Source organism: Astatotilapia calliptera, chromosome 9 (genome assembly GCF_964374335.1).
Source record: "Astatotilapia calliptera chromosome 9, fAstCal68.1, whole genome shotgun sequence".
NCBI lineage: Eukaryota > Metazoa > Chordata > Actinopteri > Cichliformes > Cichlidae > Astatotilapia > Astatotilapia calliptera.
The window spans coordinates 8,255,150-8,282,450 of NC_137430.1; the positions used below are offsets into that span (position 1 = coordinate 8,255,150).

General features: G+C 45.7%; 1 protein-coding gene across 2 annotated transcripts in view; it reads right to left on the reverse strand.

The window, feature by feature from the left end:
- nrp1a (neuropilin 1a) overlaps nucleotides 1–27,301 on the reverse strand; it is a 61,570-nt gene that overhangs the window by 23,883 nt on the left and 10,386 nt on the right. For both annotated transcript variants that reach the window (XM_026179152.2, XM_026179153.2), the window contains exons 4-7: nucleotides 16,704–16,885; nucleotides 7,105–7,332; nucleotides 4,070–4,225; nucleotides 1,378–1,544 (exon numbers count right to left, since the gene is read on the reverse strand). In XM_026179152.2, the coding sequence (XP_026034937.1) occupies nucleotides 1,378–1,544; nucleotides 4,070–4,225; nucleotides 7,105–7,332; nucleotides 16,704–16,885 (733 nt within the window). The remainder of the gene's footprint in view (nucleotides 1–1,377; nucleotides 1,545–4,069; nucleotides 4,226–7,104; nucleotides 7,333–16,703; nucleotides 16,886–27,301) is intronic.

Sequence of the window (27,301 nt, forward strand, 5' to 3'; positions counted from 1 at the left end):
ATTAGACCACATCCCTCCTTTTAAAAATGCAGATTTTACTGCCAAATCAAATCCTCAATATGATCAATACTAAAACAGGGGGAGGCTGGAGTGGCAAGAAATCATTGTGATAACTCACAACATGACATGGAAGAGAACCAGAGCGGCGCAGCCTTCAAGTCTAAGCTGTTACACTTATCGGGCTGTGAACAATGGACTTTCCTTTTAGAAAGACAAATGCTGTAATGCAACAGACCATCCAACCGCTGGAGGAAGTGGTAAAGGAGCCCGTGCCTTGTTCCACTCTGACACATGCTGAGTTCCTCTGCAGGACAATATGGACCCTGCCAGACAGTCCCACTCATCCACAAACTCAAGTATGAACACACGGACACACACAAGCATGGGAGAGTGCGCGTAAACCGGCGCACGTACACACACTGATTAAATTAGTCTGAAGGAGCAACAGGGGCCCCCAGGACAATATTTTCATTGCAATAATAAAGGAAAAGCTTGCTTATGGCCCTCCCCAAGCAAATATTTGGCTTTGGGTCAGCTCTATTATTCATCCCCCGAGGAATATGCCGGAGCCAAAGTTTTCAGCAGTGAAGCAAAGACTGTAGAAAAGAGTCGAAAAAGACAAACAGTCTGGGCATTTACGAGGCCTGGAGGCTTTCGGTTAATAAATCAAACAAGCTCCGAATGCATCTAGGTAGTGCCTCAGTGGGTATGTCACTGGAGGGGGGGGTTGTGCTGTGAGTGGACTTGGAATATGTGACTTATCCCAGTCTAGGGATGGAAGAACTAAATCCTTAATCTTCCCACATAAAGTTCCCTTGGTGGGTGATGATCGTTTTGTGCAGATAAGCTGACAGTCAGAAAAAAATATGACGGAGCCTGTTTGTGTGTTTGAGAGTGTCTGTGTGTGTGAAGCCAGGCAGGACGCCTGGAATAAATCCCAGCATCCCCCAGAGGCGGTCTCTGTTATCACGGAGAAGGAAAAGTTATCAGATAGGACAAGAAGACAGAGGGAGGGAGAGAGAGATAGGCAGGTAGGTAGACAGTGATAGAGAGAGTGGACTCGCAATTTTTGTAAGGCGTGAACTTAACCACCCCAGAGGTCCATCAGGACAGCTGACATTCATCATCGGAACTGTTGGGTGTTATGGAGAAGCTGCACCTCCAGAGGCCGAAGAACAAACACGGAGCACACCGACTGTGCTCGAGCAGGCAGCGGTCGCGTCAAATACACAACACACCCTCAGACTGTGACGCACTTCCAGAAAGACAGACCACAGACAGCTGGAGAATTGTTCCACGCTGCCTTTTGATTGAACTTCCTGTTAAAAATTTAAATGTTATCAGTGATGTGCTGTTATCTTCCTGTTAGTAGGTTACCTGTATCCACTCTTTGTTGGAATCCTCTGCTGGTGTCCATGCATTTTCATAGTAGTTGAGTCTGGAGCGCTCTGGGGACCAGCTAGGATTGTACTGGGATGAAACCATGATCTGATCTGATGTTATCTCTCCCGATTCCATGCCTAAAGGGTCGCTACAGTCAAAGTCTGCAAAGGGAAAATGTAAACAATGTTTATTTCTGAGTCAAAATGCGACACAGCAATGTCTTTTCAGTGCCCCCCACCCCCGCTACAGAATCAGAGCTTATCTCAAGGGAGGAGGCCACCGCACGACAGCCACTCAGCACTGCCGGCCGGGAAAGAGGAGCACATCAGCAGTGCCTCGGTAAATCCTTCCCGCGTCTCTCCCTCTACTTTTTAATGGAAGAAGGATGGAAGCGTTCCGCATTAAGACGTAAAAATGTCCTCATAAAACATTCAGTGTAGGCTGGTATTACGCGTTAGAGTGACTTTCCCTCCAGTAATTTTTTTTTTCCACTGACTGGATCAGTTTCCCTTCACTTCCCTGTGGGCAGTTTATCTTTTTTTTTTTTAACCTTTCTCCCCATTTTCTCCCTTATTTGGTCTCTTGTGGGAGTTTAGGTGTGTTTAGTGTCTGTATTTGGGGACCATACATCACACTCAGTGGTCAGCCCCATGGGAGGAGGTGCTTCACTTGTTAGTGTTAACTCTGGGCAGCTGATTTGTGGTATCCGGGGCTCCGTAAACGAAAAGACTCCGCTGGGTCAGATTGGGGTCAGCCCCTCTAACCTCAGTTGGCTGGACATACTGACCCTGCTGTAGAGTGATGAAGAAAATGACCTTTTGATCCGGGCAGTTTTTCATTAAGTTCACCACAACAACACAGAGGTATGTGAAGGCACACTTACAGCCACTCATGTAAGCAGCTCTTGTTTATTTACTTCCTTTTTTTTTCCCCTATGGGGAAATTGGTCATAAAGCAAACTGGCAATCCTTCAAGCAGCATGTTAGCATAAATGTAAAAGCTTATGACCAAAAAAATACAGTCATTTGCTTATATGCAGACACACATGCACAGATTCAGAGGGCTCAGGATGGAGAGTAGTGTGGAACTGCTGTGTGGCTGCTGCCTAAAAGCTAACACAGATGGTCTCCCCATCTGCTGGCCTGCTCACATGCCTCAGTCAGTGGGTCAGCGTGCATCCTTGTGCTTTACAGTGTCGACGTGTGGCTGTATACGCATGTGTTCGTGCACAAAGGTATGCCGGAGTCTCCGTGTGAGGCCGAGAAAACTGTCTCGCACCTCCCGCATTCATTGTCGCCTTTCTTTGAAGGCCGTTCTTGCCAGACTTTTGTACTGGGACCTACGTCACCTAGAATACAGACCGCGATCAACGAAAAAACACAAGGAGGCTGTCTGTTCGCTTTCAAAGGTGGTATCTGATCACGTGGATTAGTGACCAAAGCGGGGTTTGATAGCTGAGGAAAATGGCGACAGTTGATAGAGGGGATGAGTGTATGAGAAAGAACAAAAGACAAGGCCTCTTTTCAGCGCCTTATCGCCTTTCATCAGTAGCTTTCAGCTGGAGCGTACCCATCCCCTCGCCACGGAGAAGCGAGAAAATCCACCGTGTATTATGCATAAGGGGATTATGAATGATTCAAGCAGTACAAGCCTGGAAAAGCAAAGACAGGGTCTGGAGATTTTTATTTTCATCTCGGATTTGTTTGAGTTGGTGACGTATCCCAAGCAACTGACTTCTAAATGAAGGTGTGCGCTGATCACAGGTCAGATATTTCACTGGGCCTCTTAAGGGCGAATGTGAAAAGCTGCTCCGCGTAATCTGATCTTGGACGCGTGATTAAAATAGCCCGAGTGACTCGGAGTAAACTAAAGAGAAGTGACATAAACAGTCACAGCTCTTCTCGTTGCTGCGAGGTGGCCTTGTTTTCATTTGCAGCATGTGTACAACAGCAAAGTGTGCCTTCCCCTTTGGGTGAGATAAAACGCTCTTTGGAGATGATTAGTAGATTGGCTGGATTTCATCCATCTCTGCTGCTATTCAAAGACCAAATGTGTGGGTGTGGGTATGTGTGTAGGGGGTGGTCTTGCCTCTGGACAGATTTATGACTCCTACCAGGACTTTTCCTCCTTGATGAAATGTTTAGATGGAAAGTTTTGCAAAACGGGGTCAGGGGGTCAGGCGCTGTGACAGGGACACTGAATGTGAAAGCCCCAGGGATGTGTGTAAGTGTGCGTCCAGGGTTGTTACTGGTGAGGAAGCCGTCTTTTGGAGCCCGTCTGGGCTCATGGTGTATAAATGTAAGCCTTGTAAACCACAGGAGGCAGACTTGTAACCAGTAACACATTCCCCAAATGAAGAGGCAGGAGGTGTTTATTTAATAACTCTTATGAGTTCTGCTTAACAAGTGGGAACTTGTCACAACAGGACCCACTGAAAGTAGCAGACAACATCTGCTTCTTTGTGTAATATTCTCCGGCTGGTTACATTCTTGCCCTCTAATTCTTTTACAGCTAGTAACTTTTAAAGTTTTCTTTCACTAAACAAATTTACATTTCTGCCTCAGTCATCCCACTTGTGTACCAATGTTCTTTGTCTACCTGTGATTCAGCCTCCCTGACATCCCCATCTGTCTGATTTTAAGTGCTTTTTTCTGGGGGGGGGGGTTTGGAGTGTATGCCAGCTCACCCTCTGGAACAGTTCTTTCGATGACGGTGAAGTTGGCAGAGAAGCCTTCCTTTGCAATGGCGCTGTCGGTGTTGATTGTCAGGGCCAGGATGCCTGTGTAAGAGATGATCCTGCCCGGGGTGTTCTGCCCGCAGTACCTTCCGACATGTGGGCCAACTGGAGAGAGAAAAAGAGGGAATAAGTGCAAATATATAATATGTTCCTCGAGTTAGACTTGGTCACACATAGCTTTTAACTAGCCCCTGGAGGTGTGAAACCTGGTGTGTCAATCGACCCAATAAAGAAGAGCGAGAAAAGACTGTTCGTTTGCCTGCCACAGGGGCAAAAAAAAAGCAAGCGCAACCTGTGGCGTGCGGGGGGGTCATGGTCTCTATTTGCTGGCTGTAAATACCACAAACCTCCTGTACCCACGATTGTTTTCTTAGACCTGAGGCAGACACAGCCGTGGCCCAGCGAGGCCAAACAAGTAAAGACTGGAGCGAGACAATGGGGAAGCATTAAAAGTCGGAAAGCAATAAAAGTGGGAGAGCGATGTGTTCGGCCGGGCAGACTGAGCAGAATGGGAAAACAGGATGGATGAAAGGTTGGAGGTGGAGAAATGCAGGGAGAGTGCGAACGATGGGGGTGATGAGGGAGGGAGAGAGAGAGGGTGAGCGCGGGAGCACAATGACCTTGCCCTGCGTCTCTGATGTGTGCTGTGATCCGTGCGCACTGGTGAGTGTGCGTTCCTGTTGGGGGAGCTGGAGTTTATCTGTGATTAGTAATGCTGTGATCAGCAGCGAGTGACAGTCCTGCCTCCCCGTGGCCTCCTGTCATCCAAAACATGCCACTTCCAGCCCGGCTCCTACATGAAAGGCAAAGGCCAGACTGCTGGGGCTCGGGGGCGGGGGGGGCGGGAGCAATGTGACGGCTCAAATTAATCTTCACAGACCAGGTGCCTGGTGAACAAATGTGCAACTCTACTGTATGTTTGCTTTTGAACCTGAGCTGAAAAAACATCTCCTGGATTATCTGCATGAGTCCCCAGCACTATGATATTTTCAAGAACCTTGCTGCCTTTTCTCCAGCCTTTCCCAGGGAAATGGCTCGCTGAGGTTCCACGACACACCTGTTGAGCGAGGTGCACTTTAAGAATAGGGGTAAGGAGTAGCACAGATCCTCCTCCCCCTGCTGCTTCACAAAGACCTGCGCCTGCCCAAACGTCTCCCACCTCTGCCTCCAGTCTTCCGTGCTAATGCATAATTATCGATCCTGCACGCACCACAGGAACCACCTGGCAGAAGCCGACATGCTGCTTTCCTCCCCTGGCTTATTTTTATACAGGACTGTGGATCACACGTGGCAACACTTGAGTGACGTGACGCTACATCAGTTCAAAATGGCATTTTCCAGTTCCTGCTCTCATCAAAGCTTCCTGTATGCAATGATGAACTGAGACAGATCTGAATCTTAATCATCAAGCAGTGCCGGAAACGTTACTTTTTCTAGACCCCCAGTGTCTTCTGTAAAAATATGTAGTAAAAGGTGCTAATAATGTGACATATTCTCAGCTCCCAGAGTCTTTGAGAATCGACTTAATCAACACCAGTCTTGAAAATTAGACATGCGTCACCTCTGGCAGGGAGGAGGGGTTGCACAAATGAGTTGTGGAAATATTTTGTGGAATCAAAGGTCAGCTTGGCAAAAGTTAACATCTACAGACACAGGGGCTCAAAGAAAACTGAGCTTTAAGTAAACTTACTTGAAAAGGCGCCGCGATTTGCGCTTCAACCTTATCACCTCCGACGTGAAAGCAGAGAATACTGATGTGCACTGTGCTGAACGCAACAAGATAAAATTCTTTCAATTTTCTGCCACTGATGGCTAAGAGAAGCTTTCATCTTGTCTGCACCCTGTGTTGGAATAGCCAGGAGAAAAACTGAAAACTTCAAGAGGTGATTTCACTTGCCGAGTTCAAAGCATCATCCCAGAGCAATGGAAGCCTTGCTTTGAACGTTGCTTGCTTGCTCTCGCTCCGTCACTCACCTGCTGATTTATTTATTTATTTATTTTTAGATAGATGGATTTTAGAACGCCATTTTATGGGGGAATATTTTGATTGTGTGCCTGGATCCACGTGAACGTTGTGGCCTGTGGTAAACCAAGAGCAGCAGACGTCCCACGGAGTGCTGTTTCACTCTAATAAGCACTTCTGGTGAGAAACACAAAGAATCCTGCAAAGGAAATTCTTTTTGGAGCAATTTCCTGCAAGATCAGACTGTGTTCTCCACATGTCAGCACCCTGAAAAGCATCAATTTAAACATTACAGCCTAGATTGGACATTGAACTCCCAAATGTACAGGCACTAGGCATACGGTCTGTGACTGAAAAAGGAAGTATGGGAGGATTGTGACAGGAAGTGTTCAGCATTTGGCAAAGACAAAGCATTCTGTTAGACCACTTCCAAGTATGGTTAAGGTAGTTAGCCTTCTTGCCCAAAGAATGTCATCTTATTGTTTAAAGTTGCTCCTTTCCTTTTGGAAAAACAGTGAGCAGCGAAGCTGAAACTTATCACTCCACTCACCCGCATTCTCACGCTCCCACCACAGGTTAACAGGTTTTCAAGAATAGTTTGAGTTTCACAGTCAGTTTGAGCTTGTCTGACTTGGCCTCCAAATTCTGCAGATCTCAATCCAATCAAGCATCTGTGGGATCTGCTGGACATAAAAGTCAGATCCAATGAGGCCCCACCTCACAACTTACAGGTCTTAAAGGATCTGTTGCTAACATCTTGGTGCAGATACCACAGCACACCTTCAGGGATCTAGTGGAGCCCATGCCTCGATGGGTCAGGGCTGTTTTGGTAACAAAAGGGGGACCAACACAATATTAGGCAGGTGGCCATAATGTTATGCCTGATCTGTGTATATTAAGTGATCTAACGCTGCCCAGCAGGTAGGAGTGATGCCCTAAATTGTTAAATGATGCATTGCTGCAATGCCTCACACTTTCACATTAAATTGTATTCAATTCTCTGTTCTTCCCATTCACTCACCTCCAGGGAACCCATCCCAGATCTCCAGCCGGTCATAGCGGCAGAACACACCAGTAGGGGGTGTTGGGTCGGGCTCCAGCTCAAAGCTCTCGAACTCCAAGATGATTTCCGACATTTTCGGGGCAAAGATCATGAAAGTGCAGTCCAGGTTGTTGGGGTATTTCTCGGGGAACCCAGGTGACTTAATGATGCCGCTGTTGGAGGTGAAGTTCCTGGAGCATTCTGGACCTGCAGGAAGGATGACAGGAAAAAGTGAGATGAGAAGTGAGAAGATGAATGGGGGACAAAGGAAGACATTTGAATGACTATTGCTTAAGTGAGTTGCTTAGGTGTTAAAGTAAGTTTTAGAAGCTCAGCCTTCCAGCTGCCCTACTGAGGGGAGGACAGTTTACGGCCCATAGGTGCAAGACCACCTCAGTAGTTCTTGTTTTCACATCTGGATCTCTACATCTGGATGTTCAAAAGCTCAGAGCTTTTGAGCATCACACTCCATCACTGTATGTGTGTTAAAACTGGAGGAACATCTGGGCTGAAAGTGTAAACATTAGTGAAAGGCCTCAATCACCAGAATCGGGGGAATGATGAATAAAGAGCTTGATTTGTTCTGATGTTCTCATGTCTGCGAAACATATGAGAGGTGCTCGAGCAAAATTACAGCGTCAGTGATGGAAGGCAAAGTGAATGACTGCGCATTCATCAACACGCACGCACGCACACCTAAACACACAGTTTTACACCAGGAAAAGTCAAAATATTTATGCACAGCTCCCCGGAGAGCTACCTTTCAGCTGATGAGGAGTATTAACGCATTTCCCATGGCAGACACTTCTCACAAGCACAAAATTATGATTTAAGAATGATTGACATGTGAGTCAAAAAAACAAAAACAAACTGAGACTAGCAGCTGCTTGAAAATGTTTAAATGTATGTGACAGACATTAGGATGCGTTCACTATGCAGACTCAAGCATCAGTCCCAAGTGTTAGAAAGCGCCTGTTTTATACAAACATATACACAGAGATAGAAAATCAGAAAAAAAAAAACAGAATTACTGTTGTTCGGGGCAATTATTTTGAGCCATTAGTTGTAGAAATGTACCCAGGATAACATCATTTTCATGCCTGTCTGGCAGCTGGCGTGATGGGTGCAGGTGGGGCCAATCGAAACCAAAATTGCAGGGAGTTATCATTAGACAGAGCCACTGTGCCGCAGTCACTGCAGCTTAAATGAATGTGGCAAACTGCATTTTTTCCATCGCCACTCAAGCATCTTGCTGGGCCCCTAATTGAAGACCATCAACCCCACTTGAGCCTGTCCACCGGTGCTTTGAGTGAAGGGACGGAGAGCCACGTTGATTTTCTCCCCTCGTCCAAAGCTGAAAGCCACAGCGAGCCGGCGCTTTGACTCCAAAAAGAGTTGACATTTAGTGCGGCGGCTAAAGTGTGGCTTTCGCGAACAGTGGGCGCCATTAATTTCTCAGCTTCCCCCTTCGTATTTACCCCAGGAAAAATTCGGATTGATTTTTGTTCAGGGAGAGTGCTCCCCGGGATGAGAGGGTTGTTGGATGCTGGAGATTTGCACTTTGCCACATTTGATATTAATGTCACGCAGTTCTGGGGGTGGGGGGGTAAAACTATAGATGCAAGCCAGTTCTTTCTGTGGTGAGTGTTCTAGACAGCTGTAGCATCCAGAGTGCTATTCAGGTCAATGTGTTGAATTTCGTGTGGATATTGGCTCCGAGCTCCACTCTCCATCCATTTCATCAGCTTCTACCATGACCCTTATCTCAGCTCAGCAGTTGACCAGAACAGATTTAAAGTTTGGAAATGGTTCACGCTGAAAAACTGTCGAAATCCAAGCAGTAGGCTGGCAGTCAAAGAGCACAGTACCACTACAAATTTTTGTTAGTAAAACTACAGCTCTTACAGTATCATTTCTACTGGTTTCTGATTATCTCGGCTAAACACTGGTACATGCTTCCCTTATCATTAGAAGACATAGCATACATTTTCACTGCTATGCAGATGACACCCAGCTCTATCTGTCCATGAAGCCAGATAACAAACACCAATTAGTTAAACTGCAGGAATGTCTTAAAGACATAAAGACCTGGATGGCCGCTAACTTTCTGCTTCTTAATTCAGATAAAACTGAGGTTATTGTACTCGGCCCTGAAAAGCTTAGAAATATGGTATCTAACCAGATTCTTACTCTGGATGGCATTACCTTGGCCTCCAGTAACGCTGTGAGGAACCTTGGAGTCATTTTTGACCAGGACATGTCCTTCAATGCACATATTAAACAAATATGTAAGACTGCTTTCTTCCATTTGCGCAACATCTCTAAAAGTAGAAATATCCTGTCTCAGAGTGACGCTGAAAAACTAGTTCATGCATTTATTACTTCCAGGCTGGACTACTGTAATTCATTATTTTCAGGATGTCCAAAAAACTCACTGAAAAGCCTTCAGCTAATCCAAAATGCTGCAGCAAGAGTCCTGACAGGGACTAGAAAGAGAGAGCAGATTCCCTTCATTGGCTTCCTGTTAAATCCAGAATTGAATTCAAAATCCTTCTCCTCACATACAAGGTCTTAAATAATCAGGCCCCATCTTATCTTAATGACCTTGTAGTACCATATCACCCTATTAGAGCACTTCGCTCTCGCTCTGCAGGCCTACTTGTTGTTCCTAGAGTATTTAAAAGTAGAATGGGAGGGAGAGCCTTCAGTTTTCAGGCCCCTCTTCTTTGGAACCAGCTTCCAGTTTGGATTCGGGAGACAGACACTATCTCTACTTTCAAGATTAGGCTTAAAACTTTCCTCTTTGCTAAAGCATATAGTTAGGGCTGGACCAGGTGACCCTGAATCCTCCTTTAGTTATGCTGCAATAGACATAGGCTGCCGGGGGATTCCCATGATGCATTGAGTTTTTCCTTTCCAGTCACCTTTCTCACTCACTATGTATTAACAGACCTCTCTGCATTGAATCATATCTGTTATTAACCTCTGTCTCTCTTCCACAGCATGTCTTTATCCTGTCTTCCTTCTCTCACCCCAACCGGTCGCAGCAGATAGCCCCGCCCCTCCCTGAGCCTGATTCTGCTGGAGGTTTCTTCCTGTTAAAAGGGAGTTTTTCCTTCCCACTGTTGCCAAAGTGCTTGCTCATAGGGGGTCATATGATTGTTGGGTTTTTCTCTGTATCTATGAAGCGCCTTGAGGCGACTTATGTTGTGATTTGGCGCTATATAAATAAAATTGAATTGAATAGTTACCAAGGTCCCCCACACCAGACATCTCCTCTGAGTGCTAAAAGGCATTAACCAGAGATACTGTCCCCAAACTGAACCAACCTCACCGTCAACATTTCTGTTGCTATGTTCTTTCTGAACTGTCATAACTGAGGCGAAAGCAAGGACAAACCTTCTTATACTGTCAGCTTTTTTGTTCCTGGCTGCATGCAACTCCCTCCAAATGAAAAAAGAGGAGCGAGAGAGACAGAGCACTCTGGTTGCTCCCACCGGTGAGATAATCACCCAACAGATCTCTTTTATCTGCCGTCTCCACATGGGAGGGCTTCTGTCCCCAGCTCCTCTCACTACGCCCAGGATGTTTTGTGCTGATGCGAGCGAGAGGCAAACAGAAAAGCAGTCACGCTTTCCTGTCGCATCGCCCCTACATGCGCTGCGTGTGTCTTGACAAGGAGCTTCAGGAGACAAATATATCCAGCTGTCAACCAAAGGCTAACACCCTGCACCTCAGTTACTCCCTGTCTCTCCCTGTGCTGTTTTACTGCTGCAGTTGTGGGTGTCTCTCCTCGTAGATTTCTTAAAAACAGGAAAGGTTAAAAAACAGGTTTGCAAACATGAAAAAGTGTGACTGAGCAAGCACGCGCAAACTGCAGCTTTTAAACTTAAAGCAGAAGGACGGGACAAAGAAAGGAAGAAGCAACCTTGAGCGCACAGCATTTAGTGGCAGCCTCCAACCAGACACTCCACTGTTTACCGCTGGCAGTAATGACTTCTGTTAACTCTCATTTATATGGAGTCCTTCTCTGGATGGAGGAGTAAACAGATGTCACTGGCAACTTGCTTCCTGAATGATTTGAATTTGTTTAACAGGGCAAGTTGTAGCTGGCAAAACGATATCTAATGGGGATTTGATTTCAATCTTTGCTAGAGTGAGAGATTCATAATGAATGCTAAATAAATGTGGTCTGGACATTAAGGCAGTGGTGCGCCTTTCAACTCTTAAGTCTCCCCTGATTGCTTGTGCTCTGTGTTGCTCTGAGTGCTGAGAGAAAACCGGAGACTGTGCGTTAATCATTAGAACAACCAGGGAACGGGTGTCAAATGTGACAGCCTCTTGCTATTTTCCTGCTGTCCCCCTCTTTTTCTTTCTGCTCCTTTAACACTTCAAACTTTTTTTCTTTGCATCTAATCATCACTGCCCCCCACCAACCCCACTTGGGTGGGTTGGCTGGAGCCATAGAAGCTGAAGGTGTTGTTCTTAGGCTGTTAAGTAAATCACCACTGTTTGTGTTCTATGTCGCTCTCCGGCTGATTATTATCCCAGTTCTGCCCCCCTGCGCCATTAATGCCCCCCACCGCCTTCACGCCCGCCCCCACCCCTTCCCATTTTGTTCTCATGCCACACTGACAGAAGGGTTAATTGCCGGTGGAGAATTAACTCCTTCCACACTAAATCAAACATTAACCTGGAGCCTGTGGAGTGTCTGTCATTGAAACAGATGGAAGAGGCAGGTTTGCATTTACCCCCACACACTCACACACACATCCTGAGGCTCTGCACAACTGACGTGGTATTTAGCATGCGCCTATGACATCACCCTGCCTTCCCCACTTACAGGGATGGATGACACTGCACTGATAGGATGGGGGTGGGCTGGGGACACAGTATCCCTCGGGCTCCCCTGAAAGAAATTTGTTGTCTCGAGTTTCCATGAGGGCCTTGCATGTGTGTGTGTGTGCGTGTGTACAATGACAGTGCGTCTCCAGATGTGACCTCTGCCATCAGGCATCAGGGTGTGTCGTCCACAAAAGCCACCCTCCCATTAGGTCCCACTCAGCACACGCACACACCTTCAAAGTGTTTTCACAGGTGTGTGCTCAGAGTAAAAGCAACCACATCTCCATGACATGATAAACAGGGCCTTTGCATGAGAACATATATATTTTAGTGTGGCATGGTAGGCCTCACTCCAGGCTTAGTCATTCTGCCGAACAATTAGGATGAGCTGTGTGTGTGTGTGTGTGTGCGTGTGTGTGTGTGTGTGTGTGTGTGTGTGTGTGAGTGGGGTGGGGGCTACCAGTGGCACTATCTCTGCCTGCTCTCCCACTTCAATGGGAGCTCGGCCAGCCTTGGAGCAGCTCTAAGCAAACTGAGGAGCTGCTAAAAGAAAACATATGTTGCGCGTGTGCGCACACGCGTACACTTAAAGAGGACGGTTCTTTCAGATGACAGGACAAACACGGATCTTCTTCTTACAAAAGCAGCCGGATTTCATTGGTGGGTAATCCAACATCAAGTCATTTTACACTGAGGGGGGGGACGCATTACTGCTTTTCACTCTCATTGTTGCTCGATTTTTGCAAGTCGAGGCCATTGTTTTCCCAGCACATTCTTTTTAATCGACATTTTATTTTTATCTGGGCGTCAAATGCCTCTGTAGAGACGCACAAACACTAGCAGCTTGCTGAACTGCTCCCTTTGGGCCAAACACTCCTCCCTCTCCGACTTATCCCTCTTGTCTATCTCTTTCTTCACCACCATCTAGCTCTTCCCGCCTCTCGCCAGACCTCAGCCAGCAGAGTGAGGCTGCCAATTTGTGGGCTATAAAATAAATAGCCCATGCTAATTAAGATGGTTGGATGGGACTGAGGAGTGGAGAGGGGGTAGAGACTGATGCAGAAGCGGCCATAGAGAGCCTGCAAAACAACCTGTTCTCTACCAATTAGACACTTTGCAGGCATGCCGCTGATGAAAGCCAGGGGTACAGATGCCAGGATTTTTCAAGTGTTTCTGAATTTGTAACTACACAGCTTACAGCTGACGTGAGTGAACCTGCACATATAAACATACTTGTAAAAGTTGGCATATGATCCCAAAGGGGGGCTGTGCATTTGAATATGTTTGCCTTGTGAGCATATTTATCTTGCACACGACCTTTGCTTCTGTTAAACCCAGGATGAAAGGCAGCGGCAGCCCCCAAGGTTGACTTCCAGTGAGCCGGGGCCTATAATCACAGTGATAAACAGCCTGCATTCTTTGCATTTCCCTTCATTGACATGCACGGGCGTGAGTCTCCCGTTTCCCCGTCCGTTATCGGAGCATCTGTGTATCATCATTAACGTTACATGTGTTAGCCAACACAATGTTTTCCCAACTAATGCCGTGCGTGTTGATAAGCTGCGCTAATCAGCTAGCTTTGTATCTCTCTTTCTGCTCGGTCCTCTCTCTCTCACTCTCTCTCACTCCAACAAACAGAGCTGCTAATTGATCTCAGAGCCCATTCTTGGCAGGAGCCAGCACCACAGTAGTCAAAACACAGAGTGAATTCAAAGCTTAACGATGGTCTGGATCCACTAAGAAAGTGATGGCGCACCCACGGTGCTCTTCTCTGCAGGGGGGGATAGCACTGGGTGAAAAATATTCATATGAAAAAGTTCGACCCTGGCCCCGATTTGCTCTCTGTCCACGCTTAGACTCATGTTTCTTGCTAGATTCCCTGTGAGTGTTCAGCAGTTCTTCCCTATCGCCAAAGGGCCCCTAACACGCCTCATTTATAATCAGTCCTGGCTAATAGATGAGACTGGGAAATACCAAGCTAATCGTGGAAAGAATGTAGCAGATTTAACTAGCCTATCAGGGGGGAATGTGTGTGTGCGTGTGGACCGGTTTGCGTATGTCGAGGTGTGTCGCTTTGATCTCGTAAATGGACCCACACTCCACCAGCTGCCCTACTGTGATGGTGACACGCACAAACCCAGACATACAAGCACAAACACACACTCGCTCAGATTAAAAGCAAGGAGGAACCTTGCTGGGCTATTTATCATGTCTCCTGGGGTCACGGGGGGCTGTCCCATAGACTGCTGCTAGGGTTAATTAATAAAAGGAGTCTGTCGCACCTACCTGGCCACTACTCACTCTCTAGATATGCTGTTCTCCTCTGCCTTCTTCCAGTCTAAACAAAGGAAGGCAGCAACCCAACAGGAAATTCTCTTTCTTGCTATGCTTCGGTCTGATAAGACAGACATCCCCTGATAATATTTTTGATTTAACATACTGGGCTCTCACCTAAAATTACCCAGAGGTCCTATTTTTAAGTATTAAGGGAGGAACATGACTAACTGCATACTACTGTGGTGCTGAAAGTGTTTCCTCAGCTAGAGCCCTGCTAAGTGGATTGAAATAATTTTCTCCACAACTAGCACATCAGAGGTTATAATAGCTGGTTCATACCCTTGCTGTGGATTGCCATCTGACAATAAACCAACACTTGAAACAACATTTGTTAAATCAGCGCTTAGAAAATTATGCCCATGCTTATTGTCTAATAATTCACACCAGATGAAAACTGCTACAATTATGGAACATATGGGACTATGATTCATTGGTTTTGAATGAAGCATATTGCTTGCCATATTGCATTTGCATAATTTGATGCTCTAATGCCTTGACTAAATCACAAACAAACCATGAAATTAGATGGAGGGGCTCTTTCTTGCTTCATTATCAGAATTATTCCTCCAGCTTTTATAGCGTGTTGCACCGCGTTTGATAGATTTGACAAATTAGGGGACTGGGACAGCGTTCCCTCAACTTAAAGCAAGATGTCAACAATTACTTTAAGGTGTCAGCTCAGACATTTTAAATGTAATACCAATGCAAATAAGAACAAAAGAAAGATCATCACAGAGTAAGCTTGCTCGAAAAAGGAGGAAAACACAACTTTGAATTCCGGGCAACTAAGTTTCCAATGGTTTAGCGAACCACAGCTGATGCAAAAAGTGCTTCAAACTGCAGTTCCAATAATGGCCACTTGAGGTTGTCTTCAAAAAGCGAGCCTCATACATCAGTGATAAAATCTCAAAGGTAAGAGAAGAAATAGGCATGTCAACAGCCAAAAAACATTTTGGATCTCTAATGCAAAGTTTATGATTAACAAGGGTGGACGTTGTTTTTTTTTCTTACCCATCCATTTAAAATGTTTCAGGGCTTAAAGCACTGTATGATTGAGAACATCTGCAGTTCAAGTGACAGGTGTAATAATAATAATGGATTGCATTTTTATATTGTGCTTTTCGGGGCCCTCAAAGCGCTGTACAATTCCACTATTCATTCACTCTCACATTCACACACTGGCGGAGGCAAGCTACAGTTGTAGCCGCAGCTGCCCTGGGGCAGACTGACAGAAGCGAGGCTGCCATATCGTGCCATCGGCCCCTCTAGCCATCACCAGTAGTCGGTAGGTGAAGTGTCTTGCCCAAGGACGCAACGACCGCGACAGTCCGAGTCGGGTCTCGAACCGGCAACCTTCCGGTTACAAGATGAACTGCCAACTCTTTGAGCCACGATCCCGTGGTTATAACAGCAGTGGTTATAACTGCTAGCTGTCTAGTGAGGTATTACCTCAGCTAATTGAAGCCACAGAACGAGGCCCCTTGACAGTTTTTGTGCTGTTAATCGTCTTTTGGAGAATTTTGTGCGCAATTATGTGACAAGTGATATTGCTTATGGTTTCATTATTGTACTAACAAATCGTCCAAGAGGAATTTCAGTGAGTTAAATTCCCAGAAAGGTGCTAACTAAGCTAGCTAATATTTGGTAATAATAACTCACTGAAAAATGGCCCCTTCTGGCTCCAAAAAACAAGCAAACAATACAACTGGTGACATCACAGCAGCTCTGTAAATCTTTAATATACAGTCTGTGTTCAAGAAGAGCTACTAAATTTGCTTTGAGGTAAGTTTTGTCAGTTGCATTTCTGTTTGTTACTCTGCAGCATCCCCTTTTCTTTTTGTTAAAAAGAACAAAGGAGAAATGATTTCCTCCATCCTTGAATAACAGCATGCACAATTTGATATTGCTGATGTAAAATATGCAAGATAGCAATTTTTAAATGTAGAATACAAGATAAATATATTTTTAACATGAATGTGAAAAGGGCAGCACGGTGGCACGGTGGTTAGCACTGTTGCCTCACAGCAAGAAGGTCCTGAGTTCAATTCCACCATCAGGCCGGGGTCTTTCTGTGTGGAGTTTGCATGTTCTCCCCGTGTTTGCGTGGGTTCTCTCCGGGTACTCCGGCTTCCTCCCACCGTCCAAAGACATGCAGCTTGTGGGGATAGGTTAATTGGATAATCCAAATTGCCACTAGGTGTGAATGTGAGTGTGAATGGTTGTCTGTCCCTATGTGTTAGCCCTGCGACAGACTGGCGACCTGTCCAGGGTGTACCCCGCCTTTCGCCCTATGACAGCTGGGATAGGCTCCAGCGCCCCCTGCGACCCTGAAAAGGATAAGCGGATGGATGAATGTGAAAAATATTGCTATTGTGCAAAAGATAACTGTCACCTACCTGTCTTGAAGATCTCGTATCGGATAGAGAAGCCTGCTCCGTGGGTCTCGTAGTCGGACACAAATTTGATGAAAAGCTGGTTTCCAGAAGAGACGACTGGAGAAGGGGCAATCTTTCCACAGTACTTCCCCACCAACTGACCGCTCTCATCGGTGCCATCTCGTACCTCCACATAGTCATATCTGAACAGAGAGGACACAAGGGCGGGAGTGTCAGTCCCACAATGTTGTATATGAATCATATTCTTTTTTGAGTCTAGTGTTTAGGTAATAAGGTTGAAAATCAGACTATTACTGCTATTATGTGCATGTGCACACATTCTCAGAGGACCACAGAGCAACACAACATACTGTGCAGGTTATGTAGTGGAAATAACACACTGTGTGCTAATGAGGTCTCAGGTTAAAACTCGGAGAACAGGTGGGCAGAGTTTGCTTTCATTATATCGGTGTTCAATGAGCACACACACACACACAAACGCGCGCACACACTGCAGAGGTTTTTCTGCTCCCAGCAGCACCGGGGTCAGATTTATGTAACTGCTTTAACTGGTGAACTTGAGCTGAACAGTTGTCTATCTGCTGTTTAACCACAGGATAACAGCCACAGTGAGCCTGTTCTATAACAGAATAAAACGGGACTCCAACGTAATTATATTTTGGCCTTTGGCTTAGATTGGTGTATAGAACGAGCAGGTGCTAAAGCTATTAAAACACACACACTCAGAGAGACACACACATGTACACACACTTGAACATCACATTCAAATGGAATTTCAGACCCACGGCTATTGAAGGGAGCAGCCACTTAATTGAGTCAGCGCAGAGTTTAGGAGTCGAAGAGGAAAACAGCTTTGAAATAGGACACACACACACACACACACACACACACACACACACACACACACACACACACACACACACACACACACACAGATTCTAGCATGTGAAACTTAAGTTGGTAGAGGAGAAATCAGAGTGCTTGGCAATCGGGGGTGGTCTAACTAGCCCCTGGTTATCTGTGGGTGCGAGTATTTTCAGGCACTTGTTAAAGGTGTACATTAAAAGCATTTGAGTTGCGGTTTTCACTCTAGTGCCTGCATATATGTGTTTGTGTGTGTGTGTGTGTGTGTGTGTGTGTGTGTGTGTGTGTGTGTGTGTGTGTGCAAGTTTGAACGATGTGCAGGGATGAGTTTTCCGTGCTGTGTTTTGACTGTGAGTGACAGATTGAGTGCTCCTCCAAAAGCAGATTTCAGTTCAGGTTTCCAACATTCCTAATTGCCCAGAACACGAATATCCTGCCAAGTTTTCCGCTCTCCAGGCCACTTACTGTGGATATCCATACCCAAACCACAAGGGCCTGTGGCACAGTTCCTCCATCTTAATCAGGAACCAGACGAATAAAATATAATTCACACATAGTACATTTAAAATAAAACAAAAAAATTGATATATGTGTGTGCAAGGCGCAGCGAGTGTGTGGTCACAATCAGTCGTGCACATGCTCTGTCTGTCTTCTTAGAAGAAAATATGTGCCTTCTGGCGAGCAGGAACTCTTTTCATAGTTTTCCTTGATTCCCAAATTACTGTCAAAACACCGGGGCTCCTTAGTGATTCCAAACTCCCTTAATGCGTGGGATTTTACACAAAAAGGCGATTTACACTTTGAATGATGGCGAGGGTGGACCAAATCCCTCAGGTGAGACCTCACATGTATCAACATGTACCCTTTGACACCTTTTTCTGCTAAATGGTTTACTTCACCTGCCTCAAATTTTTAAAAATGTTTTTGTAAAACAGGAATTGAATTACCAGCGGTGGTTTGGGATTAAGTGGGAAGGGGAGTGCCCGCCGGGTTTTCATATGCAAAACATTAAGGCGAGCAAGAGGGACTGGCATGTGAGAGGCGAGGACAGAGGGTAACTAACTGTGGAGCTGGACAGAAGTGTCAGCGCTACAAATTAGGTCTCCTGAGGCAGCGCGGTGGATGGATGGCTTCACTTGTCTTTCGGCTCAGATGGGGTGATCTGGGGTGATATGGAGCTGTCAAGACACACTGAGCCTTGTTCTTCTTCTTTCCTTTAAATCAGCGGTCCTCAACCTTTTTGCGCCACGGACCGGTTTGTGCCCGACAATATTTTCACGGACCAGGTGTCGCGGATAAATACAACAAAATAAAGCTAGTACCGGTACAGAAAAAAAAGAAGATCTATTCAAAACAAACGTGAAAAGACCCAGGAAAACCGAGTTAACGAAAAAAAAATGATAACAAAATAACGCTAAAAACTGATAAAAACCCTGAAAACCATACATTTCACACCCGAGTCTCACTCTCGCGGCCCGGCACCAAATGACTCACGGACCGGTACCGGTCCGTGGCCCGGGGGTTGGGGACCGCTGCTTTAAGTCTTTAGCGTGTCAGGTTAAAGGTTTGATACCAAGAAAGCAGCTGTCTGCCTGCCAACAGCCTTGGATAGCCAGATGTTTACACTCGAAATCTTTTTTCAGAATGACCCCACACACAGGCGACGTCACTGCATTACAACTGCCATCAAAATCTGACTGAAAAGATTGGGTTCACTTCATGTATTTTTAATATGTATTGTATTTATAACACCCTGTGGCTCTATAATATTTCTGAGGATGGGTGTGGTCCAGAGAGGTTGGCACATGGCTGCCCCTCCCTTAGCGTGGTTCTGCTGAACGTTGCTTCCTGTTAAAGGGAGTTTTTCCTTCCCATTGTCACCAAGTGCTTGCTTGTAAGGGGTCAACTGATTGATGGGGTTTTCTCTGTACTGTTGTCTTTGCCTTACAAAATAAAGCACCTTGAGGTGACTGATTTGGCACTATATGAATAAAACTGAATAGATTCTAAACTGATTGAGTCACCTGAGAAAACAGAGTTTATTTTCAAAAGTCTTACTGGCATAGGCATTTTCTTCATTTGAGTTTAACTCTTGACAGAAAGCTGCAACAATAAGATTTCTTCCCACTTTGTTTCGAGTCTACACACAATCAATTTCTTCTCTCCTCTACTCTCCTGTCCTCTCCTCTTGGTTCCCAGCTCACAAAAGAGAACATCAATCTTCCCATGGCCCTGCTCTGTTCTATCAGCAGACTTATAATTCACCTCAGAGCCTCTGTCTCTGCAGCTATCCCCCCCCACCTCCCTCCCCCACAACTGCCAAAAGCTGAGCATTGCCAGATGCCTAAAAAATTGATGCAGAGATGCATCACTGCGATGAAGAACGAAAGAAGAGCAAGCTGCAGTACAGCCGATTTTCTGCAACTGATTGAGTTTCTGTGTTTGCATGCATGCATGCATGCACACGCATACACACACACACACACACACACACACACACACACACACACACACACACACACACACACACACACACACACGTGTGCAAGCTCAGCATTAGGCGTGTGAAAAGAAGCTAGACAACTAACTAACTAATGTTTTCATCTCATCAGCCCTCACAGACTGCCTTCTCACCCCTCCAAGCAAAGAGAGGAAAAAGCTTGTTTTGGACTTCTATTTTGATTCCGATCACACCGAGAAAAGCTGTTTACTGCATTTCCACCCTGGCACATCATCATCATCAGCTTGGATGGCCCTCGTGAAGACGGCGCAGCGGGAGCGAGACTGCAGATGGAAGAGAGAACACGCCCCGGGGGGTCCTCGCTGTGGAAGAGAACGCGAGAGGAGACCTCCTACTCCAAAATGTCTCTATTTGTTCCTAAATGACTGGTGCATCAGCCAGAACTCCAGCGGTTCTGCGCCACCGGGTCCTACATGCTCCGCTTCTCTAACAGAGAATCCATCCGGGCCCTTATCATCTGGAAGACATTACGGGAAACGCTTGGCCGAGCACTTTGACGCCTTCAGAAGTCACTCCTGTTGCCAGCTGTGTTAAATGCAGCTCTAATCTGCTACTCTAAACACCTGTGGGTGCTCACCTCTAGGGGCTAAGAATCCTGAGGGGGGGACAGAGGACAGTTAACAACTTTGATTTTAGATATTAAAGGCAGCACATGAACATGGCCTACTTATAAACTTCCCCATAGTTTTGGGGGGTTTGCCGCTTGTCTGCGTCCCACTGACCTGTCGAGCTAAACCCAGATTCCTCCTCCCAGGAGCCTTTGCGATGACCTTTTATGCTGCATCACTGCTGCTCTTGTTGTTATTCCCCATGACAATGCAATCTAGTTGAGCTGTGCACCTATTTATCTGTCTAGTCTGCTTTGGGCCTGGGTGGGCCTGCTAGCACACCACAACACACACAGATAATTACACACACACACAGTTAGCTGCCTACCACAGTGCTAATAGTGAAAACGGTTTGCCAATCCAGTGGGGAAATTAAAGGAAAAAAGAGAGGGAAAGAAGCGGTGGGTGGGTGCGGAGGTGGTGGTGGTAGGGGGGCAATGTAATTCTCAACGACCTTCGCTTCACCGACTCAAATATATTAGCCTGCCTTCTTTCTTCAGGCACAGAGAGAAAGCAATCCGCTAGTGTCAAACGAGAACATTAGCCCTCCTCACAAAGCTAAAGAGAAGGCGACAAACCACCGGCCTAACAATATAACAGTTATATTGCCTGAAGCTTTCCCATGGAAATAATCTGTCCTCCCTCTATAAATGTCTGCTTGATATGGTTCTACAAAAGCAATGCAATCTAAGGCAATGCAATAACACTATGACAGACTGTATAAGGCTCACACAATTGGTTAGATTTCTTAATCAGACCATTTATAAGCTCATGCTTGCTGCGGGAACCCCCCCTCAGAACAAGAGCTCTTTCTTTGCTATCGCCCCTTGCTTCAACTGCATAAAGAACAAATGCCTGACCTCCTTTCTCAAGCATTTCTCTGTCTGCAAGCTGACATGAAAACATGTCACCTATAACATGTAAAAACAGCTCTGGGGAACATAAGTGGAACTGGCTAAAAAGCAGACCTGGGACGGCTCTGCAGGACCCGGGGAGACTTAACAGGAAAACGGACCTTGTTGTAGGCTGTCAGAAAATTCCAGGCCCAGGGACTCAATGTATTAATGAGACTTGTCGAACAAACTGCCACTTGGGGTTTTGGTAAAACATTGTTAAGGTTTGAATAAGTGAGCGGGGGAGGGCAAAGATCAGTTGATCTCTGAGTTACTTTTTCCGAGCCTGGGGGCGGGACATGCCTCGCTCAAATAAAATGATCTGTCGTTCTCCACTTTCCATCCCTCACTGCATCCCCATTGCATGTGACATTCATTAACCTAAGCCTAGAATAACAGGTTCCATTTTTCCTTGGGCACCAGTCCAGCTTTAATGACCCTTGTGTCAGCTTGTAAGGAAGTAAGGAAGAAAAAATGAGGCCGTAAATGAAGCTTACGTCTTAATGTTCGCAGCTCAAAACATTAACCTTAATGAACTTTCTGACTTCAAGATTTCGATTGGAGGGAGATATCTAATTATTTAAACAGGAAAAAAATAAAAAACCACGGGGTTGTTTTAAGCTAATCTTAACTTCTCAAACCACAGAAAATTATTGCACGAGTTTAGGTTCTTGGAGCATGCCAGCACACCCAGTGGAATAAACCACCAGCCAATCAGGGCCGACGGCTTCAGAAGTGGTTCTCACTTGCGAGGGGCGGAGGGCATGATTGGTTAACTCGCCAACCATGCTTCTGTATAGATGGATGGAGATAAAAAAGATGGATGAAAAGTTGGATATTCCCCACCCAGATGGCCCAGCTGCAACCATCAATGGGCCTCTCTGGGTGTCACCCCCACACGGTTAGACGTATTTTTAGACGCTGTAGCTGTTTCGGATTTTGCAGCGGCCCTGGCCACACGTTCGTAAGCATATTCGCTTTCCTAAACTGCAATTATCATTAGCATTGATGGATTTAGCATGCTTCCATCCATTAGCTCTCCTAATTACACTGTCGAGAGATCTGCCATCGCCAACAATCAAATTAATGAATTTGGCTGTTTAGACTCAATTATTGCACACCCCCACCTCCCCACCCCTTCTGCAACAAGCACAATAATCCCTTATTCAGAAATATGAGCACCCAGACTGACAGGAGGGAGATTTCTGCCCCCGGGGGGGCTCCTTCCCCGCTTAGCACAGAGCAGGCTCACACTAATGTGAACTTAAGGGATGATGGGAGGAGACAAGAAACAAGTGGGGGAAATAAAACTGACCACAAAAGCTCCCACTGTTAGCAGGCTGTCTGAATTGCCTGTGCTCACCTCACAAGTGAGGCCCACTGCACTTTGACCCCTGGGGAAGTATGTTCAGCTGATTCGCTTTCTGCTCCTATGAGCCACTGACGTGCCTTCAAGGCCAAAACAGAGTTGTGCATATTTCCAGTAATTCTCCATGGACACACTTGGACTTTATTCCCTTACTGGAGCAATGAAGCATGACCAAACGGTCATAACTACTGACTATCTGTCAGTAGTTACCTTGTAGTTCCTTGTACTAGTGTGATACTGCTAATTTGGAGGTTTAGGCCTTTTAAGGTATTATTGAACCAAAAGTAAAACAGGTGGTTCTTTTTAAGTAATGCACTCAACAAGATTTGGTTTTAATGCATCTGAAAGTTAAGTCCTGCTCCAAGACAACTCAATGAGAAGAAAAATGTGGATGAAATGCAAAAACAAAACAAAACCCTGATGACTTTCCCTTAAGTAAAGTATTAAAATAAGAATGAGCTGGGCTTTTTCCCACATATAACTCAACTATTTTCAAATATTCTCAATAAAAATGAAACTTTTTTTAAATGTTACATTTTTTATCAGGATGCAATAATGCTGTGAGCGGTGCTGCCAATATTTCCTTTCATAGTACACATTTTGTTATAATGAATATTGTGGGAATGAGTAACTACAATCAATTAGAAAACTGCCCATGGCAAAATGGGAACACACATTTAGCACACCCCCCCCCCCCCCCCTACTTAGTATGCTTGGGAAATGAATCTGTTTTGCATACAGCAAATACAGCATACATGCTTCTGAGTGCAGATCGGAGCGTTCGCACGCTGAATGTATGCGTTTCCAAATGAAGCGACCAAGCCTTTGGGGTAATTTCTTGAAACATTTCTTGGAAGTAAAGTAGCTATATCTGTTACGGCCTTATTATGTAGTCAGCTTGACTTGGAGCTATTATGAAGAACTATGTCAGCGATACACCGGCTCCTGAAAAGGTTTAACATGGACAAAACACAGTTAGAAACTGTGTGATATCATTTACAAAGGAACCAAAAAAGGCCGGCAGGAAATTAGTATAACATTTTTTTTTTAAGTATGAAAAGAGAGCAACCAAAAAAAAAAATACAAAGGATGAAAAAGGTGTGTGATTTCTTAAAGATAGCAGAGAGAAAGACCGAGTGAGAGAGGGGAGAGGAGCACTCCAGTCCATTTCTGGGGCCATTACAGGAGGGAATGACTCCCATTTGTCCCACCTTGACATTTGAGAGGATCTCTGATTACACATGAGAGAGGGGCAGGCAGAGGTGAGCGAGGAGAGAGTCCTCCACAGGGGTCTGTGGCACGGCTCAGATGATACGCCGCTGTTACAACAATGAGAAGTCATGGGTAAAAATAACAGGGCATCGGGAGAAAGGGGTGATGTGGCACAGCAGGGCCGACTTGGATACTGTCTTTTTTTAAGTGTGCTATCCCTGCCCTTCTTCTTGTCTCCTGCTCTACCCCACGGAGCACCTCGGTGACATAAGTACACGTGCACCCTGCTGGGAAGGAGGGAGCAAATGGGCCCTTTATTTGAACCTGTAATGAAGACTCGAAAATCCATAACCCTCAGCTGACAGGATATATGCTGGTTTAACATTTCATCTCTTTATATGGCTATAAGCAGGGGTCAAATATGTTGTTCAAGTGTGGGTATTCGAATCATCTCTAAACACAATTTAATTTAAGAGCACAATGCGCTTGAAACACGGAAACATGCCGTTTATTGCATATGAATGTTTCAATATGCAAAACACTTCATTGTTGTAAGCATGCTTGGAAAATCCCAAGACTGTACGCCTCTGCTTGTGTTGAAAAATTTCATGCAGACACAATGAAAAATGCCCGATTCCGTCTGATCTAACAATGCTAAAAATGACTACACCCTTGCGATCATTTGTTTCTTATCTTGTGTCATTGTGCTTGTAGCTAACTAAGTACAGTTATGGACAAACACTTTGAATTAAAAACATACCTTTTGAGAGTGGTACGTGGTATGGTGGTACACCGCTACTCAGAATATGACTTTCTAATGACTGACACTGGTGTTTGCACAATGCAGGAGAGACTATAACCATGACACTGATCCGAAGGGTCAAAGAACAATATCCTGTTTATTCATGTCGCAAAAGGGTGTGTGCATGTGTGTGTGTTTGTGTGTGTGTGTGTGTGTGTGTGTGTGTGTGTGTGTGTGTGTGTGTGTGTGTGTGTGTGTGTGGTTTGGGGTATGGGTTAGGGTGCTTGTTAGAGGACAAAGTATTACTAGATATCCTGTTCATGACTGGATGTGTAGGATGTACAGTACATGATTGGGGTCAGGCTTGCTGGAACCATGTGAAAAGAAGAGCATTCAAAAAAAGAAGGAGATAATTGTAAACAACTTTGTGCTAGTGACCCACTGAACTTCACATAGGACAAAAATCAGCTATGTGAGCTCTTCTTTGCTTCAGCTTTTATGGCCTGACAAGAAAAAAACAGAAGCAGAACCAACATCCAGCAGCATCTACAGAGGTAATCATCTATCTGCTTATAGCAGCGCTCCCTGTCGAGTAATGAGCATGCTGCTTTCAAAGAAGAGGCAGGAGGAACCTGACAAGGAGAGTTAAAAAAAGGAGGAAAGGAAGGGAGGAGGGGAGCTGAGTTTGAGGTCAGCTAGAGGTAAAGCCTTCGGGTGCTGTTCAAAACTCTCTTGCCTCTCCACAATGGACAGGAAGGGGAGAAAGAGTGCGGCGTGGGTGGGGTGAAGGTGTTGGTTGTGTTAAGAGGAAACAGCTGAGGGGAGATAGAGAAGTTCAGTTGGTGATAGAGGGAGTGGAGGACAAGCCAGAAAAGAGAAAAGCAAAGCATGCAAACAGCTGATACAGGTGCCAGCACGAATCCAGTAAAAAGGTCAGTGGCGTGAGTTCTTACACATGGCTCAGCAATGCTTAGGATGCTTGAGGGCAATGGTAATAATAACTGCACCGGGAATTATTCAATTAAATAGCCCATCCATCCCCACTGACAATCTCCCTCCTCTTCCCATTCTCTGTCCTCCCTGGAGTGGGTCAGAGAGCAGTCTGGGCAGGGTACTTCATGACCCGGTCATCTGGCTGGACATCTAGTCACTTGGCTGGGAGCAGGACAGAACTGTGAACATGTGAACATTCCCCCTCCCCCGTGGAGGACTGGGACTGTGTCCTCTTCGGTATGAGCGACCGATTTAAAAAAGAACAAACTACACCTGACCTCAGACTCGAGACAGCACAACCTGAATTTCTGAATGTTAACAGGAAGAGGAAGGAAGTGAGAAGAGGAAGAAAATAAATGAGGGAAGTGTTTCTACGGTTGGGACATATGTTTGCACAGTGAGGAGATCAGGCGATGCCAGATTCGGGGCAGTTTCCTTTCAATGTAAACCAGCCCTTGGATGGAAAAGCTAATGTTTAAATCCTCGTACTTTATTTCACTTTGACAACTGCATTGTTCCCAGATTGTGCAAAGAAGTCAGATTTTCCAACGATGCAGCACTCTGAAAGCCAACCGGGCCGTGCTGTGAGGGCCACACGCCAAGCAGTGCATCTCTTACGTGGCGATGGGCAGAGAGGCTGAATTCTTGGCATTGCAGAGCTGATTTAAGTGCTGATGACCGGCCAGCTTCTGCCAACATTTGGAGGGCAAGGTGAGTCCTCCATTTACTTGCCTGACAATTGAACGTTACCGTCGAGCTGGATTAGCTGCATTATTTCCCCCTGCTTTCTGGTAAAGCCTGCGGGTGATAGACATACGTATAAGAGAGGGGCCTCCTGGTTGGTTATCCCCTCATGAGCGAGGGTCATGCTGGCGCCAGACACCCCAGCTACTTATATTACTTATAGTGCTACCCTACTGAGATAACACCACAAATGATTGCTGCTAGGCCAGATATAAAGGCCGTTTTTACAATTACCACCAGCTAACAAAAGAAATACACTTGTGAGGAAAAAAATGTAATAGTGGTCATAATAAAAAAAAGAAAGAAAGACCACAACTACTCTTGCCAATTTAGTGAGGGGAGATCAAGCAAAGAGCAAACAAAGCGAGGGATTGTGAGTGGCTCTAACTCAATCAGGGAGCAGTGGGGTACCGCCCCATCAATCACTGTCTGCTTGCTGCCCTCGCCGAATCACGCTGAGTTGAGTGGTGAAGAACCACCAGAGAGCCAACAACCCACTGTGGCGCAAACACAGTGACCGAAAATGACCCCAGGGATCTATCTGGGGGCCCTTGGCTTCCTATTTCCTACCTACCTACCTACCTACCCTCTCACCCACTGCAAACAAACTTTACCTTAAGAGAACCCCCTCTGGAGACTTTGGCTTGATTGT